At 36.5% G+C, this 22,269-nt stretch overlaps 1 protein-coding gene across 2 annotated transcripts in view; it reads right to left on the reverse strand.

Annotated features, from left to right (window-relative positions):
* Positions 1–22,269, reverse strand: part of HBS1L (HBS1 like translational GTPase) — a 60,882-nt gene that overhangs the window by 6,430 nt on the left and 32,183 nt on the right. For both annotated transcript variants that reach the window (XM_048296545.1, XM_048296546.1), the window contains 9 exons: positions 18,889–18,997; positions 10,426–10,682; positions 9,795–9,960; positions 8,627–8,744; positions 5,890–6,036; positions 5,163–5,237; positions 4,280–4,397; positions 4,025–4,093; positions 704–808 (listed from right to left, as the gene is read on the reverse strand). In XM_048296545.1, coding sequence (XP_048152502.1) covers positions 704–808; positions 4,025–4,093; positions 4,280–4,397; positions 5,163–5,237; positions 5,890–6,036; positions 8,627–8,744; positions 9,795–9,960; positions 10,426–10,682; positions 18,889–18,997 — 1,164 coding nt within the window. The remainder of the gene's footprint in view (positions 1–703; positions 809–4,024; positions 4,094–4,279; positions 4,398–5,162; positions 5,238–5,889; positions 6,037–8,626; positions 8,745–9,794; positions 9,961–10,425; positions 10,683–18,888; positions 18,998–22,269) is intronic.

Genomic DNA, 22,269 nt, shown 5'->3' on the forward strand with positions numbered 1-22,269 from the left:
CGAAGACCCAATTTTTTATTCACTGGTCAATGTAGGAAAATCATAATTTTATCTTTCTATTTGCATATGAAACAAAACCAACTATGCAGTACAAAGACAGCAAGCTTAATCAGGAAACAGCTAAGCACTTAATGTCTAGCTATTCCTCTTTTCAGAAATCAAATACATTGAAATTTAAATCCAATTTTCTTCTCTTTTCTAGATGCTTAAGACCTGAAAGTTTGATACTATGAAAGGATCAGTGACAAATCTTACAACATCAAACAAGAGTGATGACTTAATTCTCAAGCTTTTTCACAACCAATTAATAAGATTAATTTCTAAAGGTTGTTCAACATCCTCACACTTCCTAACAGCAGAAACACTCCACAGTAAAGCTGATTACTAATGATTCCTGTACTGAATATCTTTATAGACATTGCTAGAACTCAAATGCTTTTTACAGGCTCTTCATAAAGCAATGTCAAAAGCCACAAGGCTATAACATTTGGATTATCTGATATGGTAAAAAAAATGCATGCAAGATTTCACATACTCTTCACAGACATATTTATACAGACACAGTCACATCTAAAGAAATTCGTTTTATGCTTTCACAATCTATGTTTGACAGTTAGTATCAGTTTGACAGTCTGTTACCATTTCAGTAACTGTTTCTAGCCCAGTATTGACCTGAAAGTAAACATGCTTCTGTAGACTATACCTTTTGCAGTGCAAGTTTCATTGGGAGGCATTGCCAGAAGTCGTTCTCCAACTTGAATATAGCCTGCTTCTATTTTACCAGTCACACAAAATCCTGACCCTTGGTCTGTAATAAACACAGCAACAATTTCAAAAACCTAATAATACAGTCCATTTCCCATGACAAGTTAGTCCTTCATCAATGCATAGCCAAGTTTTTAATATAATGAAGACTTTTTCCCCTCCCAGCAGAGTGTTCAGTACTTGCAAGTTAGCCAGTTGCACATCATAATGAAAATGAAACATTAAATTCAAAACCTCTAGATCTTACATTTTTCAGAACTAAGGAAGAAACATTCTTTTTCAAACAAATGTAGGTACATAAAGAAATATTTTTTAGTTTTTTCAGTATTAGACTAAGCCCCTTTATTTCTAGCAATATTATTTATCACTTTCTCACTACAATTACAGATTAAAGGCATATGACAGACCTCTCATAATAATTCTCATGCATACAGGTGCAAATTCCTATGCCACTTACTGTTTAACTGAGTCAGAAACCTACATACTCTGTCTGCATATTAGTTTTACTCCTGGAAAAGTCAAAGAATGATTGAGGCCTATTTAACACAAGAAACTATTATAACTGGAGATGATTTAAGTATTTCTGAATAAAAGATCTGCAAAGTTTTCTTCTTCATGTCCTAACACTGTTCATCATTTGAATGATATGCCAGTTACTTTCCACAGATATGCTACACATGCACATTTATGCACATACACCTTAACAAATGCCTCATCTTCTTAGCATGCGTTTGCAGGTCTATTTAAAAAGAACTCTCTGAACTGATTCTACAATGACATTTTCAGTATCCACACAAACAGCAAATAACCCTTTGCTGAATTCAGTGATATAAGCAAATATCTTAGTATTTTGTGTCTCACATTAAATTAAAAGCTGAATTTAAACCTGAATTCAAAAGAACAAGTTGATCTCAAATCTTGAGGTCACTTACTACCAACTTGCTCTTTGCATTCTTCACAGATAGTGATGAATGCTTCCGTGTAATGAATGCTTCCATCTTTCTACCTGGAAAAATATTACCAGTATGCCTGCGTGCTAATTTTCCTCTATTCATTCCAGCAAATGATATGAACACAGACAATTAACAGATGACATCAAATGTCAAACAGAAAACTGTCAAAGCTGATCCTGTCTAGAAAAAGAATACCCAAGCCACGTTACAGATACCACCTCAATACGGAACGCAAAAGAACCTGAAGCTGGCTTTGCAAGCACTGGTGGCAACCAGAAACATGAACCAATTCCAGGTTCTTAACCACTCCCAAACACAATTGAGAACCATTTATCTTTTGTTCCCCTCATCACCAGGTCTGGCTTGGTAAACCAATGTGGTCTTTGAAGCTTCACCAACTCCCATGCTGATTGCTTCCTGAAAGGTGTCAAGTTCCTTCAGTTCCCCCTGAAATCAGTGTAAGTGCAAAATGGACAGTGGGGGACAGAATCAGGGCATAAAAAATGTCCCCATTTCTGTGCATTATGGTATTTGGGTTCTGCCAGGGCATGTTCTTTGTCCTCAGGATTTGGTTGATGGACAAGGCTCTTTCAGGGTTAGATCAGTCATACCCTAGGCAGAATTATAATACGGTAAGTGGGGACCGATGAAGCAGTGAAGGGATTTACAGGGACCTCTTCGATCAAGAGATAGTTTGCCTGGAGAGCATGAATATTAGGAGGCCTGTGGCAGATAACAGCTAAAATCTGCCTGAGGCAGGTGAATCATATATGTGGGCAGCCTTAATACAGAAAGGGGTTTTCCAAACCATGTAAGAGTACACTCAGCACTCTCACTTTTTACACACTTCTATGGACAGCTCCTCCTGAGCATGCACAGGTACTGGAACAGAGCTGAGACCAACTGTTGGTTCATGTACTTGTATCTGCAGCTACTTCCTCTGGTGGCATCAAAGTTAATTAAGTTTTGAGATCATAAGGTAAGAAAAAATAGCCTAAAAAAACACCTAAAAGGCCGCATATAGTGATAAACCCTGTATATGTAAATTGAGTCCCTTCCAAAGTCATTATTTTTTTGCATACTTTAGCAAAACAGATTTAGTCAAAATTGCTCATTTTGTGAAACTTTGCTCAACACAAAAATGATTATTGCAGCTGAAAAGCTGTGATAGTATGTTGAAAGATCTCAATCAATAATCCTAACAACACTTTCCCACAGCTCACGAAATTATAAAAAATAAACACAGTGATGGCATAGATGAAGAAAACCGTGCTATCACATCAGGGTAAATTCCCGGGCAAGTTTTCAATATTTAGCATTATGGCTTCAGTAAAATCAGCTAACCAAGGGCATGTAGAATATCTAGTGTTTTTTCAAAGGCCCACATGAAAATTGCACAAACTTGGTTATTTCCATTTATTATCAGTATTTTGATCTGATTTTTTTTGTACTTCCCCTATAAACACCCTAAATATCAAGCAAAATTTCTTAAAATATGAACTTCAATAATAATACTTGATTACAAATATTTACAACATTTCAAATCATGCTGTCATTTAGTTTGCAACATTCCTCAAGAGACCTACAGAATGTTTCAAACAGGATGGGTCTAGAAACCGTATTTCTTCTAAGTTACCTCCAACTGTACATGACTAAATGGAAAAAAAAAATAAACCAAGTTTACCATGAAAATTTTAGAGGCTGGAGGCAGTCTATTTTCTCCAGACAATCAAAATAAGAACTGGTTATACTTCTTGCTGTTCCTATCTTTATTAATGATAGGGAATAGCTCACTGCCTTAAATCCTTGATTGGTTGTAATAGCCACCACCACCCTTTTCTTCCACGTCACCTGCCCAAATTTTTATACAAAACTGAAGGAATGTATCATTATTTACAACTAAAACAATGAACAGAAAAGAAACAAGACAAACTTGTTTAAAATCTAGGACTGGAAAGCAAAAGAGCCCAAAGCTACACTAATAAAAACTTTGAGAAACACTGATTTAGTCCAGTAGAACCAGTTTGGGAAAGTCCCACGTTCTGTCCCATAGAACTGTGAACCCATTACATAGACAAATAACTGGTCATGCAGATTATTATTCTCAATTTCTTTTCCAGTGTGTTTCACCTTCAGCAGTACTATTTAAAATCTGACAAGGAATAGTACTTGAAAACTTACTATTCTGGTCCAAGACTACTGACATACATGAAGTTCCAACTTTAAGTCTTATTTTGACAGCATTTTTCAACACTTGTGTTAAATATCAGTGAAATGATGGTAAAAATATCATAAAAACAACCAACCTTTAAAAACATCAGCAACACACAGTCTAAATGGTTTATTCACTGATCTCTGTGGTGGTTTGAAAGAATCTGCAAATAAATTGATAAGATCTTTTAGAATTTCTGCATATAATGACTATCTCAGCAACTTCTCAGTTAGAGAAACTAATTATGTTGCATTCCAATGACTTTGTCTCACGTTTTCCCCAAAATAAAAGTTTTAACACACACAGGATTAAGATGTATTAGTTTTCAAGTGAGGAAAATTGCACTTACCAATTTGCTCTAACAAACACTTTCCTTTATACCATTGTGTGAGGTCACTTGACTGACCCCTTGTGACTAGGTTTTCACCACCAAGGCCACTTGTTGGAACATAAGCCACATCTGATTCCTAATGAAAAAAACAAACAGATGTGAAGCATACATTAACAACAGGATCTGTTAGCAGAAACAAAAGGTGCATTTTTTCAACATTACACATCTAAACTTGAATAGTTGTCACATCTGTATTTCCCCTGGAGAAAGCAGGTTACTCAGTGGATCCGTTTCCTTTGTGGTTACACCTCTTGCCTGATCACTCTGCTCCAGAAAAGAGTTGGAGATACTTAAATATGATGATATCAACACTGACAACTAGAAACTGAGTTCAGGTAACAAACTCATCCATGTCTGACAGGCAAAACTTTGGTTTGAATTGCTGCTTTATCCATAGAGATTGCAGGAAGACCACACCCAGTCCAAACAAATAGTAGTTGGAACTGAGAAAACGTGAGCAGAGGGTTCTCATGAGCTCATAATCCACACTGACACCTGCTGCAGTATAAAACTCTCTACTGTCATCCACGTAATCGTGAACATTAGGACAGACCATTTTTGGTCTCTTCTGCTTTGTAAACAACAATCCCAAGAACTTACAAGTGATCTGAGTACCCCAAAGATTCAACAGACCTAAACAAAGATGACGACACAAAGAGTATTAAAGAACTGACTACCCTTATCCAGGGCTCAGTGTGACCCTACCAGTAAGAAAAGGAATCTGCTATATTATGCACACGTAGCAGTAGCAGGAAAGTGACACAAAATAACCTGACTGTAGGAAAAGCTCATTCCAAGCAAATGCTTGAACAAAGCAATGAAGGCATCATAAATGTATTACCTTAAAGCCAGCTTGCTTAAGAAATTGGCCAAGCTTACTTGTAATTTCCTGAAATCTTTCCTGTTGCCAATTAACCTAAAATAAAGCACAGATTATGATATGATAATAAAATGATAGATTTTTAACCATGACTTGAACATACAGCTGCATGTCATCAATTCTGTAGTAGAAACAGATGTGTATTTATAAACATGAGATTTCCAGGTGCATTCATACTTGAATATATAAGAGCATACACATTAGCAATTACTGATCACAAACAACACACCACCAAAATTGCAAGCCCTTTTAATTTCAACAGCAACTTTTTTTTTTTAAGTTTACACAAAATTCAGACTCAGCAAGATATATTCAACACAGTAATAACTTAAAACATAAATAGTCATCTTTAACACACTTTACACATTTAAATAAAACTACTGCGGTCTTGACCTGAATGACCACCAAGATGATCTTAGAGATGCCACTGAGATCAACCATTATGTGAGATTTCCACAAGTACAAAAGGGACCCCTGCTCATTTTAGCACCAGAATTAACCTTTTGTGTACTGTGAAAATACACCCATAAATGAAAAGAATGGCATCGTAAAGTCTAAATATAAGGGACAGAGCTGGAAAGCAAAAAAACAATGCTTTATTATTAGTTCCACAATACTGATCCTTAAACTTACTGTCCACAAATCTAGATAGAAGCCCTTCACTTAAACACAGAAATTAAGCGTGTACCTGGTCCATTTTATTGACTGCAACAGCCAGCTGCGTCACTCCAAGAGAGCGCACTAATAATCCATGTTCTCGAGTTTGTCCACCTGTCTCAAATCCTGCCTCAAACTCTCCTCTGCTGGCATCCACAACCAAAATTGCCACATCAGCCTACATTAGAAAGAAAAAAAAAAAATCAAAAGTGGTCAAAAGGTGGAAATAATCTGGGTAAACACCTCAATCAGTAACATTTTGCACACAACGTACTTTACAGAGGAGGGATCCTGATGTGCTCCAAAGGTAATTGAAACTGCTCAGTCCCATCTGTATCATACCCACTTTGCTGAGATATTATGGCATTATGTCATCTCATGTCATAAACCAGCACCTCCTGGTTAAACACAAGACAACTGCTGGTTTGGGGAACCTGTGCCCTTCAATCTACCCACTGTGGGTGCTGCACAGATCTAAACAAAAGCAGCCTGTGCTCAGAAGCTTTAGAACACAACGTATGAGCACAGTGTCCAGTTCCCCCTGTCTCAGTCTGGACACCTTGTTAGTGAGAAGCTGCAAAAATAGCAAACAAATCCCCACACTATACAACTGGGACAACCAGTTGGCTGTACGCAGGATGTGGATGCTTCACAGTCCACTCAACACACTAGAGCCTGCCAAAATCACAAGGTGGCAAAGACAAAGTAGCCTATTTTATCACCTAGACAAACTCTCTAATACCAAAGCATTAAGAGCATATAGTCTACAGTGCTGCATGAAAGTCATGCAGCATGTAAGCACTGGGAAAAAACACAGCTCTTGCTGTTAGCCTTAAATGCTGCTAATATTTCTTGCACTTTTCCTCCATTGGTAAGTAATTGCCAGTTAGATCATCATCATGTACTAAGTGAGGGCAACAGACAAGAACAACAAAGGTACTGGTGTCAACAGGCAAGTGTAGGACAATTTCATAGGCCTGAGGAGTTGGACATAACGGAAAGAGGGAAGAAGAAGTGGTATTTTCTCCCTTTCCTTAAACACCCATGCTTCAGAATGCCAAGAAAAGGAACTGAGTCCTGACTCTGAACTCTCCTCGCCTCATCCTAGGCATGAAATCCCCACAGCTCATTCAGAGACAGCAGGAGTGTGAGAACGGGAAAAGGATGACTGATGAATTTCCCCAGAGCTCCCAGCCTCAGAAGTGCATTGCAGTGAACTTCTCCTTCAAAAAAAAAAAAAAAAGAAGACATCCTGCATTTTCTAAATTATAAATTACAAAAACAGTACCTCAGGACTTACTGAATGTGTATCAAAGGCCAGATGCTGGCCTTGATAAGGCTGATTTGCATTTTGCATAACAGCAGTTGGGGATTCACCTCCTAACAGCATTCTCCACAATAAAAAGGCACTAAAGCCATTTCCAGCCATTGCTTCAGCACTGAGCCTACTCTAACAGGCAATGGAAAGTTGCAAAGTTTTAGTGATTCCTTAACAGGCTTCAGAACAGACCAGCCTCTCATCATCCTGAGAGCTGGAACACAAAGATAACAAGCTTTATGTGGTCAGCACCATCTTCTGTTGAACTGATACAATTGCTGGGGGATTTGCAACTCTTCTCTTAATACTTCTGGCCCGTGTTACTTTTCTCCCAAATGAAGAAACTATTTAAATAACAACTGTAAAGAAAATAGCACATCTGAGTCAACATTTTCCACTGCTCTGAAACTAAAGATACACTTCTAATTTTTAAACTCATAAAATTGCTACAACATATATTCCACTGTATAGATGGCTGTATAAGCACTACACCATAATTTGCAAACTTCTGACTATTCTGCAGCCTAACCACTGGGTCACAAGGTCTGAGTTCTCACTCAGGCTCTGCTTCAGAGCTAAAGCAGAACTTGGGACAAATCAGTCTCCCTACAGTGTAGTTCTCTATCTGTAAGATCATACTAGCAGTACTCATCCAAGTACTCAACAAAGATCTTAAGATATAACCCATATTTCAGACTGTTGTGACACACACAAAGCAAAAACCTATACACAGCTTTGCTTTTGAAAAAAAAATTTGATTAAATCTCTACTTTGGAGAATCAATTTTATTATTTAAAGAAGGATGCCTTTAAGTGAAGAAAAATAAAATCACTCATTTAATGTCATGTAACCATATTAATTTCCCCCACCTCTGATGTATTACTTCCACAAATAAGTAATCTATAGATTACTGGTGAGTGCCATACTTAATTCAATGGGTAGTGTCCAATACTTTTGACTTTGCCTAATGTTCCTAAAACAAGTGACATGCAGTCTCTGCAAATACCCTCTTGACAAGACAGATGCATTCTGTATAAACCTTGTTATCTATGTCTTCTCATCCCATAAAAAATACACTGTAAAACAGAAAAATGTTTTGTTTGACCTATAAATCCTTTTTCTTTAAGCTCAAAATCACTTAAAATCTTAACTTACAAGATGACTTTCACAGAACTACTCACTGAGTAGCCATATACCACATCTAAATAGCTTTCAAAACTCAACTGCAATTTTATCAAACTGAAACTTACTATTAAATTACTTGCATAATAAAACCCTCCTCCCAAATGTTAGCATCAAAAAAATGCAACTACCTTTAATGTTTAACAAGCACCTTCTTTTTTAAGTTTAGAAAACTCAAAGATATGCTAACACCATCAATGATTCCATTCGATCTTAGATTTTAAAAGAAAAAAACAATATTGGAAAAACCATTTGAGACCATCTCTACCTGTGCAGCTCCTGTGATCATATTTGGAATGAAGTCTTTGTGGCCTGGAGCATCCATCAGCGTAATTACTTTAGTCGGTGTCTCAAATTTGGTCATACCCACATCCATTGTCACTCCCCTTAAACAAGCATACATGCAACACACCATTAAAACTGCTTTGAAAACTTCACAGAGATATGAAGTATCAAAAACACAACCACGCACTTATACACTTCATATCTTTCACTGATTTAGCCTTCACCATAGGGATACCTGCTTGTTGGAAGAGCAGACCTCTAGAGCTGCCTTTTAGTAAATCCAGTCATAAGAAAAACACCCAAAATTCCCAGTACTAACCCCATGCACCCACAGACTGTGTCCCAACAAGCACAGCGAGAACATGAAAACTGAACTGCACATTTAAATCATTACTAATTATACTTTTGATATTTAGTTCGTCAGAAAAAGGTATCATCAGAGTAAGAGAAACATAGCTGAGTTTAAAAAAAAAAAGTGGTATGGGACTATAGAGATACAGTTACATATTTGCAAAGATCCACAGGCAGACCTCCCAATTACCAAGGAAGGATCACAACATGCTTGGCCTCAGTTCCACACCTCACTAACCACTACATGTTCTGCATGATACACAGGATAGGATTCATCTCATCAAATGCAAATGTCTACTGTACACATGTCTGTATCTGGGTTAGTCATCTGCATCTCCCTTTACAGACAATTAAGAGAGATAGAAACTTTCAAGGGACAAAACATCTTGTAGTAGTAGATACTTCTAGTATGCTACTTCCAATCACCAAAAAATCCCAACAACAAAACAAGCCCCCCAAAATCCCAACGATTTATGGATGACTCCAGAAAGTTTTTCTCTAAAAATAAAAATCTCAGAGCAAAGAGAAAATAAAATCAATTGAAAATACCAATTCAGAAAACTCACTTCTTCAATACAAAAATGTAATTTAAACTTCGTATTTCAAATCAATAAAGGCATTTTATAAAGCATACAAATATAATTGCTAATTTAATTAATTTGTAGATTTAATTTTAAAAGTAACACAAGTCAAATGTGATGAACTGACATTTCAACGCTTAGTTTATTACATTAATATTTTCTAACAAGTGCTGTTCTTTCAGAGAAAGATGAGTTACTCCCATTAAAATGTATTTCTACCTTTCTCTTTCTTCACCAGTTTCATCCAAGACCCATGCATAGGCAAATGAAGCTTTACCAGCCTTTTTAGATTCCTGTTCATATTTGTGCATAGTTCTTTTGTTCACATTTCCCAAAAGGTAGAGCAAATGACCCATTAAAGTACTTTTGCCTGCATCAACATGTCCTGTGGAGGAAAATAAATATTATAGCAATTTTATTCATTTATGCAACTTAGGTAGAGCACAGGAAATATACTAAACATATGAACATCACATGCACTAATAATGCTTGTGTAATCCACAGAACTTCATAATCCTGTGAGACAGAGACACAGGGAGACAGTTTATCCTTAACAGCCAGTTAGCATGACAGCCATAGAGCACCTCCAAATTCATACTAAACACGCTGCAACAATGAAACCAAACCAAACATGTTCTACTGTATGCTCAAAGGGAAGCCAAGTCAACCTCACTGTCCACGTCAAAGGCATCTGAATGTACTCCCTCCAAAGAATGCAGATGCAACTGAAAACAATATCAGATTTTCCTTCCCTGGAGTGCGGACAGTTTTGCTTCTGTATCACTTCCAGATTCAATCAACGCACTTTTTAAACTTTATGTTTGTCAAAAATGTAATTTTACAGTATTACCTATTACCACCAAATTCAGCAGTTGCTTTCCTCCTTGTCTCTTCTCCAACTCTGCTTTCACATCTATTTGTGGTTTTGCCTTGCTTGACTTTTTTGCTGGACTAGGCACCATATTCTGCTCTTCTGAAACCTGCACTACTTGAGGTGGAAGAGTAGATTTTGAGACAGCCTCAAGTACCCCAGAAGCTACTCTGGCGTCTTCAGGTAACAGTCCTTTCTGAGGTGTGTTAGTGTGGCCATTTTCCTCAGCAATCGCACTAGGGAAAAAAAGAAAACACAAAGAATGCAAATGGCAAAGAAGACATAGATATATAGGATAGAAATTGAGTTTCCCCTTCAGTATTGTGTAAGCCCCTTAGAGTATGGGATAAGCCCATTAAGGTGGAACCGATAAGCAGCTGGATACAAACTGCAGATATACCAGCTCTGAACATCTTGTCTGAAAAGCACTGTCTATAAAAGCAAGATAAGAAGTAATCTTGTAAAATATATGAAATAGACAAACAAGCTTTCCATCAACTCTACCAGGAAGGGAAAGGACAATTATGCAGAACAACCACAGAGAGCAGGTCTCCTCTGAACTAAGAGCCCAAGTCAGCTTTGCAGCACGGATCCTGAAACAGTTTCCACATACACTAAATTACTGCAGCTGAATATAGTGATGTCCTATTGTGAGAACAGCAATACAATATAAAGAGTTGATATTAAGCACGTGTAAGCTGCAATTTAAAGTGCAATGCTTATATAGAACCATAACAGATAATTTAAGGTTTATCAATATTGAAAAAAATTGTTTCATGCATAAAACAAGGCACCTAGGACTAAAGAGATTTGGATTCTCAAACTCCCTTTTTCTAACACCTTGTTCTCCCACAGATCACCATACTAATCCTAATGGTAAATAATCCTCAATATATTATTTTCTTACACTCTCTCTTTTTGTCTCCATTTTGTAAATGAACATATTTTCCTGATTTACACAAGCTTTCTGAGAATATACAATATTATTCTTCATCTATCATAGCAAAGATGATCACTAAAAACAAACACTAAGTAACATTTTAAAGACAGCAAAAACTTTCTTACTGCCTGACAGCTGCATGATGAGGCACTAATGTAAGCAACAAGACAGGAACAGAAGCTCTTATTACAGGTGTGCCAACATTCTATCACAGCAAACGTCAATATACAAACCACTGATTATTACAGTATAATGAAAATCCCTACAAAACACTGTATTTAAAATTTTATCCAAGGGGAAGAAGCTTCTTTCCCTGGAAAACTGGAAATCCTTTCAAGTTCAGTACCATCATGCTGCAGACTGCTTTCTCAGGAACAGGTTCATGCAGGCTCTAAAGAGTCAAGTGTTTCCACATCCACAGTGAAATCTTCACTCTCCACTTTCTGTTTACATGCCACAATTAACTACCCAGTTTTAATCTTTTCAATTTCTACAAACAAAACTATTTGTTTTGGTACTTTAGAATCCCACATTGTGACATCTCAGCTTTTATTTGACATTCCTTCTCATTTTCTGTCTGTGTAGGCGTATTTGCACTGCATTAGTCCCTTTCCATTACACAGATCTCATGGAACAATACAGTCTAAACATGCTAGTCTACTGAAGAGTTATGATCTAAAAAATTAAATATTATAAACGTTCAGGTCAAATGCAAACTTAGCCTCTCATTACAGCACTAAGTAACATGGGACATCACAGCATGATGGCACTGAACTTGAAAGGATTTCCAGTTTTCCAGGGAAAGAAGCTTATTCCCCTTGGATAAAATTTTAAATACAGTGTTTTGTAGGGATTTTCATTATACTGTAATAATCAGTGGTTTGTGGCTCTCCCTTCTTCCCCACAGTTTTAGAACCCACCTGTGTTATCAGTACTGCAGCAGACTGATTGATTTTGACACCTTTTCATAAGGCCCAAAGCCAAGTCTTTCTCTTGATTGTGAGACCAAAGCAGAAATTCCAACACTCATATTTTTGGCTACAGTTCCAAAACCCAAGGTCAGGCTCTTGCTTCAAGGCTGGATACCCAGGCATGCTTCTCAAATTAGCTAAGCAAACAACCTGTTTTATGCCAGCCTTGATGGTTGCAGGGGTTTAGATGGTACCTGTGCTTCTGCAGAATGGATAGACAATTCTGTATAAAGCCTATTTGATATTAAATAAAATATAGATGCATAAAGTCTATTTATATTTTTGTATTGAAGTATTTTCTAAAAAGAAGTTACCCTATCAAAATATTGTAAACCACTTGAAGGAGAAGGACAAGTTTATATCAAACTATTGCCTTAGGTCACACAGTCTTGACATTCCAGAATTCACACTACAAAGCCAAGTGTTCTGTATCACCAACTACCGCTCCAATGTTATAGATAACATTGCAGCTTGACAAGCTGAATAACTTTTATAATACTTGATTCTCTAAACCAAAACAACAGTTGGCCATCACTGCTCTACATGTAGCTATGAAGAACGTTGATTACACATGAATTATTTCACAGGAAAAATATACTACAACCCTTTATGCTTTCTTTTACTGGAAAAGGTAAGTGCATTTCTATAAGGATGAACAGAAGGCTCTGCTTCTAAAATTACTTAAATAGTACATTAAGTTTTAGTTGAAAATCTACTTAGGAATGGCAAAACAATTATTTTTGCCAATGTCTCTGCAGGAAAATTTTACTTCATGAAAACAGACTGGAAACAATCAAGCTGATAGAGGGTAAATTTGCAGAGAATTGTGGTAACAAAGTTTTCTACATATTTTAATAACGTATTTAAAATCATCTGAATGATGTAAAGTATACCAAATAATTTTGGTCTCAATCATTGAAGAGAGCCTCATGTATTTACAATTAATTTGCATTAGACAACTTTCATCAAGATTAAGACTCTTCCATCTTTTTCCCTTTTTTCAGGCAAACTTCACTTCAGTCTCAGCATAATATCTAGCATGTTCACATTGAAGTACCAGGACTAGTGCCAATATGCAAAGGTCACACTGTAATGCAAATATGGTATTTTACATTGGTATCAAGTTTTCTTCCTTGAAAGTCTAATATTTGAAGTTCTGGAGGAAAGTATTTGTGTAAGAAGTCATATCAAAGCAGCCTTTACAGCTGGCAATAGTTTTCTCTCCTTTTCAGTGTCTGCATTTCTTCCCAAACCAAATTTTCAAAAGAAAAAAAGAAAATTAAAAGATAGTTATTTAGATGAAGCTGAAAGCAGTATGACCCAAAAACATAACTCTCATGTTTTTCTATACCTTTCCAAAATATATTCAAGCATTGTCACATCAGCCTATTAACAGACAAGAATGTATTTTCAAAGAGAGGTTATTTGTAAGCTTCTAAATTTTATGTCATTAAGTTAGCTAATTATTCTTTTTCTAATCCCAGATGCTAATAAGATCTTCCTGCAGGCCAAAGCCTATGTCAGTAAGGATTCCCCAAAACAGGATGGATTTTGTGTGGTAGAATTCAAACTAATGACAGCACCTGAAAGAACGATGGTTATTGCCAGAAACAGTAAATACTCTCTCATTTCTAAGTAGCTTTTATTGCAACCACCACTGCTCAAGGCTGCCAAATAGCTTTTATTTTGGGTGGTGCAAAGAAAAAAGTGCTAGATACAAATGAAATGAGTGAAACATGACTCCAGCCATCATTAGGACTTGCTATTTTTTCAAGGGTACAGTATTTGAACAGTCAGTACACTGCTAGAGTTTTAAAAGTTTCAGATATTAGTGTGTTTTGGAAACTTGGAAACAACTTGTGCCTTGATTAACCTAGACTTGCCATTCCAGAGAAGAAACACCAGAATGGACAGAGCGTATGATCTACTTACAGAGTATCTCTAATAATATAATTCAGCTTCTTGCTGACCAGTGTCAGGGAAAGGGAGAGCAAATTTATTGCTAGGTACCTAAACAGGAAAGTGGGCAGATGAAATTCCAGTCTCATGGAAGTACATGAAGAGAAAAACAACAGTAATACTCTGACAGTTTGTTATGCTTCACAGCAACTAGATGAGTAATTTATTAAAAGCTTCATAATGGCTCAGAAAAATGCTAAGGAGCTCCATTTCTGACAGTTAATAAACAAAATGAATGACACTGGAAATGCTCTTCAGCAAGCCTCTTCCCACAAGGTTTTCCAAAATTATTGAATTGAAAATTTCTGTCAGAAGGCAGTACCTAGTGTGTCACTAGTGCAGGCAGTTCAGGATATAAGCAAGTCAACTGCACTAGAAAGCATTTTTGGTAGCAAAGTTCCAGCTTGGTCTGAACCATGATGACCTACCATATGAAGAAAAATTTATATTGGAGGAAGACCACTTCCTAACCAATTGCTTGCATTGTTGTTTGAGAACTCGATGGAACTATCAAAAGCAGTCTCAGTTTGCCAGCCACTGCTAGCTGGTAACATGGAGCCATTGATTGATTATGCAACTCGACTTCTTTGAAAGGACAGAACTATCATGAACCTTGTATGCCCACTGCAATCACATACTCAAGAAAGCTTGACCATCAGCAATTCACACACAAATGTCAAAACAGCTCTTTTGGAAATCAGCAGACAAACCGAAGCCTGGCAAGTGCCAACATTTAGTCAAAATTAAAACTGCCAGGCCAGAAACTTCCTATGCTGCCTTGCCAACAAGGACCACAACAGTAAACTGAATAAAATGTTATGGTTACATTACTGGGGAATATTAAAAAATACAATGTATGTTGTTATAAGATGTGTTAGAAGGCATTCAATCTCCCATAAGTATTGAAAGGTTCACACTACTATGCATTCAAAGAGGAACCTGAAAGCTTATCTGCTCAATATTAACTCTTCAGAATTTAGCTTTTAAACATTAATTTCAATCTTCTAGTCTGGATGCTGGGTGAATTATTTTTACAGAACCGACTCTTTCGGAGTACTTACAGTCATTACAGAAATGTCTGCATTTATTTCCCCTTTCAAAATTATTAATTACAAAATATTGGTCATACTAGTTAAAATAATCAACCCTTTTTGGTCACAACTTCTTCTGACTTCCTTTATTACTTAACAGAAAGAAAAAGCCTAGTAAACAGTTTTGCTAGAGCACCAGTTTACCAGCAAATTCCATTTTCTGTAGCCAATCCCACTAACACACAGCAACAAAGGCAATCAATGCTCAAAGCAATTAATGACTCCTAATAATCCATCCATTTCAAATAAGATTCACTGATCAATATGAGGTTATGCCCCATAAAAAGACTGAATCATAGACTGAATAGCTAGTCAAAGAATGGGTTTCTTGGCTACTCCAGTGTTGCTGCTTCTAAAAACATGGTCCAAAAATTACCTTTAAGATCCCATAGTGGTAACAACAAAAACTAGTTCATATATACTATACAACCCCCTTCTAATGGTATCTGCACCAGCACCATGCAAATATTTTGGGGTGAAAGTAGGGGGCAGTCAAAGACATTTTAGAATCCATTTAGAATGCTTTGAGTAATTCATACCAGTGCTTTTGGTCAGTGACATAAACTATGTACTTAAAAAGCTGTATAATTATAAACACCCTGTATTAAATTAACAATGAAACAATAACATAAAAAAGGTATGATAAGGGTCAAAGGAACAAGTCTTTCTTAGGTGTTAATAAACACAGATTCCTTCTGCTCCCTAACAGGTTATCCCTATCCTGCTATTAATGCAGGAGGTAACTGCAGAAGAAAAAAAACAATCCTAATACTCATTGAATTGAGGTGGAGGTTCATGATTTGTTTTGTTTTTCAAGTTTAGAAATAGATGATTCTCTGCTTCTATAAAGTCAAAGTCATAGGCCTTGGCAGTGCCTCCACAGCAGTCTGTTGGACAAAAAAAGAACGGAGGCCTTCATCAGACTCCTTGAAGCAGGGGTCATTAAGACATGCAAGTAACTTTGCCATTTAAATTCTATCTTCTTCCATATTCATTGATTGGCTGTGCCCCAAATGTCATGCTCTTTTACAGATCATTCTACTTCTTACTTATTCCTCCCACTTAAAGCTAAATACCTAATGTATATCCAATTTCTACAGTAAAGGGAAGTTTGTTTTCAGTTAGTATTTCAGCAGTACCACTAAGTGAGATGAATTAAAAACCATCTTCACAAGCACAGAATGACAGAATAGTTTAGGTTGGAAAGGGCCTTTAAATGTCATCTAGTCCAAACCCCTTGCAATGAGCAGGGACAACTTCAACTAGATCAGGTTGTTCAGAGCCTGGTCCAGTCTGATTTTGAAAGTTTCCAGGGTTGGGGCATCCACCACTTCTTTGGGGAACCTGCTCCAGTGTTTTAACATCCTCACTGTAAAAAACTTCTTCCTTACATACGATCAACACTCTCTTGCAGTTTAAAACCATTATACCTGTCAGAACAAGCCCTCCAAAAGGTCTGTCTCCATCTTTCTTATATATCCCCTTCAGGTACTGGAAAGCTGCAATAAGGTCACCCCAAAGCATTCTCTTCTTCAGGTCGAACAAGCCCAGCTTTTCTCAGGCTGTCTTCATAGGAGAGGTGCTTCATCCCTCTAATAATCTTGGTAGCCTCCTCTGGGCCCACTCCAAACAGGTCCATGTCTTTCCTGTGCTGAAAACCCCAGGATTGGATGCAGCACTTGAGATGGGGCCTCACAAGAGCAATATTAAGGATTTATCTAAAGCATTTACCAACAGGTCATGAGGGCTTGGTCTTTTTTCTGCCACTGAACTGTAAGCAAGCATGAAACAAACTATTTCAGTGTCCCTGAAAAGAAGCAGAATGGCTGAGGACCATGTTGCAGACAATCATCTTTCATCAGAGACTGAGTCATCACTAGCCTGTCCAAGAATTACTTTAGTCTACAGATGAGGAAGCATTCTTCTTATCTCCTCCTTCCCTGTGGAGCAGGCACACATGCTAAGTATCAGAGATACAAATTCTGTATTTGCTCTTTTTTGGAAACAAACATTTAAATTAGTCATTATGACAGACTAAAAAAAAAAAATCAATCACAACTACTTAAAACTAGCTGGCAGATTGTCTTCACTCACTTAATATTCCTTTCTATTTATAAATTTCTATCCAAATTAAATTACTACATGAAAGCCCCCTTGAAAAACTCCAGCTTCTGAGAAGTTTAGTAGGAACATAAGAGATGAAGGTGCCCCAAACTTCATGATCAAGTCCAGTTTTCAAACCCAGAGACACTGATTAGTAGACAGCAAGGGGAAAAAAAATTATGCTTCCTTTATATATTGCAACTCTCAAACAGTACAGACAAAAGATTTTGAAAGTCACAGAAATTTTTGATTTGGAGCTTACTGTACCTAAGGAGACTGAATGAAGGTGATGTTTTTTAGCAATGACATTTAGCAGCATAAAGGAATAATGACATCAGCTTCATGCCCTGTATTAAATGTCCTTAAGCAGAAACTGCTTGCTTTCCACTCAGTTATCAAACAAGCACAAGATACTGTAAAATAAAGCATGCTGCCCTTGTACTCCCAAAAATGCTTTCCAGACCAGAACCACAAACATTGAAGGATGAGGTGTGATGTTGGCACTTACACTTGAGAATTTTTTGACCTCAGGATGAACTATGGAATCTCTTGCCACAGATTAGGTGGCTATTATAAGACTGGGCTCAAAAACAGAATAAGGGTACCTAAGTAAGAAAAATACATTGACCTTTCTTAATAGAAATAGGCAAAACCAAAAAGAAAATAAAAATTGTGGGGAGGCACAGAACACTACTCAGTGATATTTTGTGGACCACATTCCCAAAATACATGCCCCGTCCTTATATATTTCTTTAACTATTCACTGCTAGCTACTGTTGTAGGTAGACTCTGATCCAGATGTCTGTCTTCTTGCTCTCATGAGACATCACCCTCAACAGTTCCAAGTCAGGATAAAATTAGAACCACTCTAATTTAGCTATAGCGTAAGCAGGACTGAACTCTACAACAGTTGTACCCTGGACACCTGTTAAAGTTAATAAAAGCTGCAGAGGAAGGCAAGGTTCAGCCATAAGTGATTGTTTTCCCCATTAACTATTCTTAAATATATTACTTCCTTTGAAGAACAAGCAATTACAGTTAAGATTTATTGATTTCATAATTCCACTTAGAGAACTAAATTTAAAATAAACGAACCCCAAGAAAGTTCAGTATTCTATGAAGCGGATGTTTAAATAATCTGACTACCTGATATCTCTATGCACTATTCATAGTGAAAGGATTTGTTAAATTCAAAACGTGAGGTACCATCTTCTGAAAGTAATTCTGAGTCAAACAAGAAGCTGAGATGGTTAGTTCTGAAGAGAGACACTAAAACTGCTGTGAAAAATAGAAAAAAATAAGAAGAAAACTTGCTACAGGTGCATCAGTCTGAAAGAGGAGCTGCTGATGTACCTTGATGTATGAGGGCTTGGCTTACCATGGAACTTCAAATCCCATAGATTGTTTCTTTCCAGACACTGTCATTTTGGTAATTTTTGGCACAATTTCAGATTCCATTCTGGTTGACTGGGAATCCCTTGTTTTTCCTAGTAATAGACAAAAAGTAAGTTTGAACTTAAGGTTGTGACTAACAGGTATTAAATACAAAGTTTAACAAGTCCCATTACTTCTCTCCAACCCAAAGATGCCAGTCCTTCATGACCAACTCTCACATTTCAGTATCTTACTTGAACATATTACATAATTAATCGAAATAATCTACAGTTAGATCTATTGTGAAAATCTCCAAGCATTCACCTGACACCTACACTATCCAAGAGCTTTACTAGAAGCAGCTCTGCAGGATGCCAGAAGCATTTCATACAATACAAGCATAAAGAAATACTTTGCAGCTGCTCACTAGATGATTGAATTAATTCTTCTTTAGAGTTTTTCTTTTGCCTTAACATTATTAACATTGTAAAGCAAAAAAATATTTCCACCTCAGGGAATGCTAGCAGCAGCACCAGCTATGTGTGGGCTGTAAGGCCTTCCCTGAAACCTGTAAACAGAGTTGTCTTGTACTGAATTACACTCAAGAAGCCAAGCAATACTCCAAAGTTAGCTAGTTTAAAGGTTATTTAGAAATAATTACCAGAATTTAGTAACTTAAGTCATTAAGGGTATTAACTTTTACCATAACTTAAAGGGAAACACAATTAAAGTTCATTCTTAATTTTGTGAAACTAGTTGCACAACTAACAGCACTACAGTGCTATTAGTTTCTTATCAAGCTGTAAAAAAAAAAGACGAATTATTTACTCTGCGGAGGAGGAGTTTCTATAAAAGAAGTAAACTAGTTATTTTCTTTCCACAATTTCCTTGTTATTATGTTAGGATCCTTTCTTCCTTCAAGGAAAAAGACTTCCTGCTTTACAGCATTTGTGACAGTAGCTGCACATTGTGTTCTGAAGGATGTTACATACATGAGAAAGCAAAACAATAACCCGAATTCAGAATTAAGCTGCAATTTTTAAACATGCTTTACCTACAAGTGTATCTGAAAGCTAGAAAAATGCCACTACTCTTCCAGTATCAGACCAATTTGGATACTCAAGAGTCAAGTGAATATCAAGTTACTCTTGCAAGTATTTTAGATATACTACATTAGGATGAACTATTGGAGCCATTTGGCCCCACTCATTTATGTTAATGCTGTGCTTCCTTCTGAAGCACAACGGCTACACCTTTAAACCACAAAATCATATTGGTTTGCAGGTTACATAAATGGTTGCGGTCAAGGCTGCTGAAGATTTCAGACAAGGAAACAGAATACCACAGACACGTCTACAACTACAAACCAAAAAAGCAAGCAGTCACAATACAGATGGAGACATTCTTATTTATCTGACGACTTGGTCTTCATCTCCCTCATTTGTCTTATCTGCTATTTTATTTATATGCCACCTGCAGATCTCTGGAAGAAGTAGCCTGTATGAGTTTTATTAATAGTTGCATACAAATTACACTGTAAATAAGAAACAAAAGTAAGAGAAATAAAGACAACAGCAGAAAGCACAGCTTACAAGAATCTCAAATCATGTAACTAACAAATATAAATATTCAGAATATAAAATTCTCATTGGACAGGGACTATTAGCTAAGCACAAAGATTGTGTTCTATCTTCAAGCTCTTAAATAGATCCCCTACGGCATTTTTAAACACTTCAGTTACAGTAAAAATTACTTTTGCTGCCAAATTGGTATGGTATTTTCTGCTTAAATTCTAACAATTTTCAAGCAGACATAATTTTTGACTGACAGGTAAACACAACTGCTTTACATGTAATTTGAAAGCTAAAATACAGTTAATTCTCAGAAAAACACACGTTTGAAATCTGGCTGCAAGGAACTAATAATTAGTAAAACACAATTAAATTGAAATGAGATTAGTTTAAAGAAAAGACAAATTTATATTACATAACTTGAAAATAACTTGCAATCTACTACTCCAAACGTCAAAGGTTTTACAAAAGATACCTTCTCTAATCAATTTTGAAATTAAGCTTTACTCTGTACAAGTAGTGCTGCAGTGTTTGACACAGACTCAAAGTGAAATTGTACAAGACAAAATACATTCAACAAATGGAGTATTTGACACAAAAATAAAACTAGAATTTGGGAAACACCGCAAGTGGAAAGACGATACAAAACTAAAATCACAAAGAACACGAGAAAGTAAAACAATAATGGTCCATTAAAACTGACAGTTTGGGTGGCTTTTTTCCTTTATTTATATATATACTTTAGTTTTATAGGTAACAGTAACAATAATAATTATATAAATATATAAATACCAAAGCATAGGTGGAGCAAGGAAACAGACTGGGATCATATAAAGACAAATCAAACCATAGAAATAATCCCAGAATGGCAACATTCAAACAGATGAAAAGACAAGGCAAGAATTATTAGTTACACTACTGATAGAAGCATCAAATACAATTTTCTGCCTTCAATGTTTTTATAACCAAACACAATAAAATCAAGCAGCACCTTGAGATAAGGACCAAGTCTGTCTTTTATGCATTGCAGGCGCCATTAAAGATTAATAATTATGGCTTCATTACAAAGGACAGAAGGCTGGGAAAGGAGTATACTTTACTATCTAATCTATAGGGAACCGGAGAAAACTGCATGATAAATTCTTATCTGCTCTAGCAGGCAAAGCAAAAGCTATTCGGCACTTAACAGATTGCATGCAAATCCTTAAATTGCACCTTGGAACTAAAAGGAAGTCAATGCACAAAGCTGATACAATTCTTAAAACACTTCTTAATCTACAGGCAGGGTACCCTATAGCAACTGAAGTGCACTACAAAGCCAGAAAAAATGCAGAAGCAGTAATCCCAATCTGATTAGGACAAGAGCAGCTGTGGAAAAACAACTTCTGAAGGGAAAGGTTTACAAGGATATACAGATTTTTGCCAAGAAGGCCTTCATAAAGTTCTTCATGCCTACTGCCATTTGGACATTCTCAAACACATACCTAGGTAATTCAGTGTTTCCTAAATCAAGAGTACACATAAAATAAAAACAGATACATCTTTCACAAACTCCAAAAGAAGCCCCAATACCTCCTTGTTACATTTCACTACTCTAGCATTGCAAGAAGTAAATCTAGGTGTGTATCCCTACAAGTAAATGCACTGATTGACGTAACACTAGGAAAATTTAGAAGTTTTCCTGCCATGAAAACACATAGTATACATTTATAAACCAGAAAAACTAAAACTGAAAATAAAAAAGTAAAACCTTAAAGGCTTATCAGCATGATAGTTCTCACAATTCAGAATGTTTAGAACTCCAAACTTCTAGC

Source organism: Corvus hawaiiensis, chromosome 3 (assembly GCF_020740725.1).
Source record: "Corvus hawaiiensis isolate bCorHaw1 chromosome 3, bCorHaw1.pri.cur, whole genome shotgun sequence".
Classification (NCBI taxonomy): Eukaryota; Metazoa; Chordata; class Aves; order Passeriformes; family Corvidae; genus Corvus; species Corvus hawaiiensis.